Source organism: Lithobates pipiens, unplaced genomic scaffold (genome assembly GCF_037356315.1).
Source record: "Lithobates pipiens isolate NorthernLeopardFrog02 unplaced genomic scaffold, aLitPip1_a1.2 Scaffold_13, whole genome shotgun sequence".
Lineage (NCBI taxonomy): Eukaryota > Metazoa > Chordata > Amphibia > Anura > Ranidae > Lithobates > Lithobates pipiens.
In genome coordinates, this window is record NW_027507718.1 from 523,923,624 (window position 1) to 523,926,997 (window position 3,374).

At 45.8% G+C, this 3,374-nt stretch overlaps 1 protein-coding gene across 1 annotated transcript in view; it reads left to right on the forward strand.

Annotated features, from left to right (window-relative positions):
- The first annotated feature begins 366 nt into the window (after positions 1-366).
- Positions 367-3,374, forward strand: part of LOC143975620 (uncharacterized) — a 43,787-nt gene continuing 40,779 nt past the window's right edge. The window contains exon 1 of the mRNA XM_077478098.1: positions 367-500. Within this exon, the coding sequence (XP_077334224.1) occupies positions 464-500 (37 nt within the window). The 5' untranslated portion in view covers positions 367-463. The remainder of the gene's footprint in view (positions 501-3,374) is intronic.

The following is a 3,374-nucleotide window of genomic DNA, read 5'->3' on the forward strand; positions in this document are numbered from 1 at the left end:
CAATCTGGCTGGAGGAACTGCAGAGGGGGCATTGGGTGCTCAAGAGACCACTGGTGACTCTGTAAAGAGTACCTGTCTCTCCGTATATGCTATCACATATGGAGATTTTCATTCAAGTTAAGTGAAAAAAAAAAACAGAAAAGTGCTTAAGAAAATATAATATAGGAAAATACAGAAAACAAAAAAATATAATATCTTAAGGTACACCCTTGCCACTGCATGCATGCACATGTATAAATTACAATTTTGCAACACATACTGTATTTGTATGTACATCCCGTACACGCCGGATTGAGAGAAATTAAAAAAAGTGAAACCACATACAATAACAAATGATTCATAATCCTAAGTAAGCGGAGGGGAGGAGCTGCTATATACAGTAAAACAGCTCATTCATGAAAAGGAAGCCTAACAGTTCACACTCATATCACAGGAGGACGTGTTCGGAGAGTTCTTTGCCAAAATGTTATTGACAACAATCCTGCTCGCCATGCTGTCCAGTAAGTCATTATTTATTTAACTTTTATGAACTTTTTATTATTAGTAGTATTTTTTTTTCTGTAGTTTGTAATCTTTCTTGACTGATGCAATCCATTCTCATTGTATTTTACTACGCTTGTTTCAGAAGAATTGCTTTAATATGTGGCAACCTACTGGACACCTCTGTGATGTGATCCTACTGTAAGGTGACCAGATTTTTAAAATGAAATCTGGGACATTTTTTTTTTTTTTACTAGCAATGGCAGCAATCAGTGACTCTCTGCCCATCGCCGCTCACAGCCTGTAAAGTCTCACTCTCCGGGCCCCGGGTACTACTGGGTGGGAAGCGGAGGAAGATCACTCCACCAGGGAAGGCAAGGAGATAAGCAGGCAGGCGGGTGGCTGGGACTTGAGCCAAGGCAGAACATGTGAGCGGAGCTGGATGGGCATGCACCTGAAACCGAATAAGTATTCCCTGCACTCCGACCAGCACATGATCATCAGAAAGGGGCACGGATAATGGAAAAAAATACACCCCCCTAAGCTAGTAGGAAGGGGGGTGTGTAATTCAGTTTTTTTTTTACATGACATGACTGTCTTTGAAATTGCCCCAGCCCCTGTTCAAATACAATCCGGGGACAAAAACGGGGACAGACTTGGTCCAGGGACAGTGTCCTCAATCCGGGGACTGTTCCCGGAAACCAGGGATGTCTGGTCACCCTATCCTACTGGTTCTGTCACTTCAATAAGTGCATAATCTGATCTCTGCACTATATTATTATATGGGATTTATACAGTTGCAAAAGGTAATAACTGTTAGGGATGATCTGATGGATAAATAAATGTAGAGTTCATTAGTAAGAGGTGGGATAGGTCGCGCTAAAGAAATGAGTCTTCAGGTGTCACCTAAAAGGTGAACAGAGTAGGAGATAGCCAAACAGGTTGGGGTAGAGAGTTCCAGAGAATGGAAGAGGGTCAGGAGAATTCCCTGAGATGAGCATGGCAGGAGGTGACAATGGAACTGGAGAGCACAAGGTCTTGGCAGGAGCGGAGAGGACGGCTTGAGGGATATTTTGACATTAGGATGGTGATGTAGCTGGAGATGTAGATAGGTATTTACGCTGTTGATAGTATTTTGAATTTTTTGTTGTTGGGTAATCGGAAGCTAACAGAGGGATTGGCAGAGAGGGGTGTGCAGACACTGAACGATTGGTAGGGTAGGTGAGTCTGGCAGCAGTATTCATGATGGATTAAAGGGGGATTACCTATGTGGAAGTAGCCCAACAAGGAAGGAGTTACAACTGTTGTGACAAGAGATGACCAGGGAGTGGATTAGTAGCTTAGTGGTGATATTTGTTGAGAATATAAACTGTTTTAAACTTTTTTGGTTAACACACAACTTTTGGGCTCTCTTCTATAAAGAATGGGTTACCTCCAGCCGTACTTGCCCTCAATGTATTGGATTTTATATAGGAGCTCTGTCAGACTACAGTTAAAGCGGGAGTCCGCCGGGACTCCGCGTTTTTTTTTTTTTTTAAAGCCAGCAGCTAGAAATACTGCAGCTGCTGACTATTAAAATAATGACACTTACCCGCCCAGCGCGCCCGCGATGTCGGCACCCGAAGCCGATCTCTCGATCGTCTCTCGGGTGCTGCCGCCGCCATCTTGGGTATGGGAATCAGGAAGTGGAGCCTTTCGGCTTCATTTCCCAGTTCCCTACTGCGCATGCGTGAGTCGCGCTGCGCAATAAGGATGGACCCGCTGCCTCTGGGAACTGTGTGTTTCCCAGCAGGCAGCGGGGGACTTTCGGAAAGGGGCGTAATCCACGCCCCTTTCCGCAGAGAGCTATCCTGGAAGTGGGTGCAGATACCTGTACTGTACAGGTATCTGCACCCCCCTCCCCCCTGAAAGGTGCCAATTGTGGCGCCGGAGGGGGGGAGGGTTCCGATGAGCGGAAGGTCCACTTTAGGGTGGACCTCCGCTTTAAGGACCATGCTATACAAAAAGGTCTAGACAAGGCAATGTGGCCTCAAAGTAGACTTGCAAGTGTACGCAACAAAAACCTCTTATTTTTAATTCCTTTAGTCCATTATCACCATAACCCAGACTTTCTCAACCTTTTAGCCCTAGAAGAACCTTAAAAAGAATTTTGAGATCTCAGAGAATCTCAGGGGGTTTAAACTAATTGGGGAAAAGTGGCAACAAAAAAAAAACAATATTTTGGTGGCCAGTGAAAAAAAATGCCCCCTTGAAGACAGCTAAAATGATGATTGGCAGCTTATTCTGCAAAGTGGTTTTGGCCCGGGAACTATGTAGGCACCATTAAATGAGAGTTCAGTCAGCCACAGCTCAAGGAACTCCTGCCCCCCCTCTAGAGGAACCGTAGGACAGACGGGCAGGTGTTCCATCACCTAAATGAACACACCGTGGTCTGATCCCCCCATATACCTACTGGTTGTATGTGCTGGATTGAGGTGGGCTTGGGCTTTATCCAGGCATGTACTGGCCATTGGGACTACCGGGAGTTTCCCGGTGGGCCGATAGCTAAGTGGGCCACTCTGATGTAAGGGAGTGCTGATGGGACACTCTGATGTAAGGGGGTGCTGATGGGACACTCTGATGTAAGGGGGCTGGTAATGGGACACTCTGTTGTAAGGGGGCTGGTAATGGGACACTCTGTTGTAAGGGGGCTGGTGATGGGGCACTCTGATGCAAGGGAGTGCTGATGGGACACTCAAAATGTAAATGGGTCGGTCTGGATGAAGTCCAGGGCCAAATTTCTGTCCCAGTCCAGTCCTGGCTTTATCTCTGTATAGCAAAAGGCAAAAATGTTCTATATGTACTTTATCTAGTAACTGTGTATGTTCTATACGAAGGATCCTGAGTGACACCTA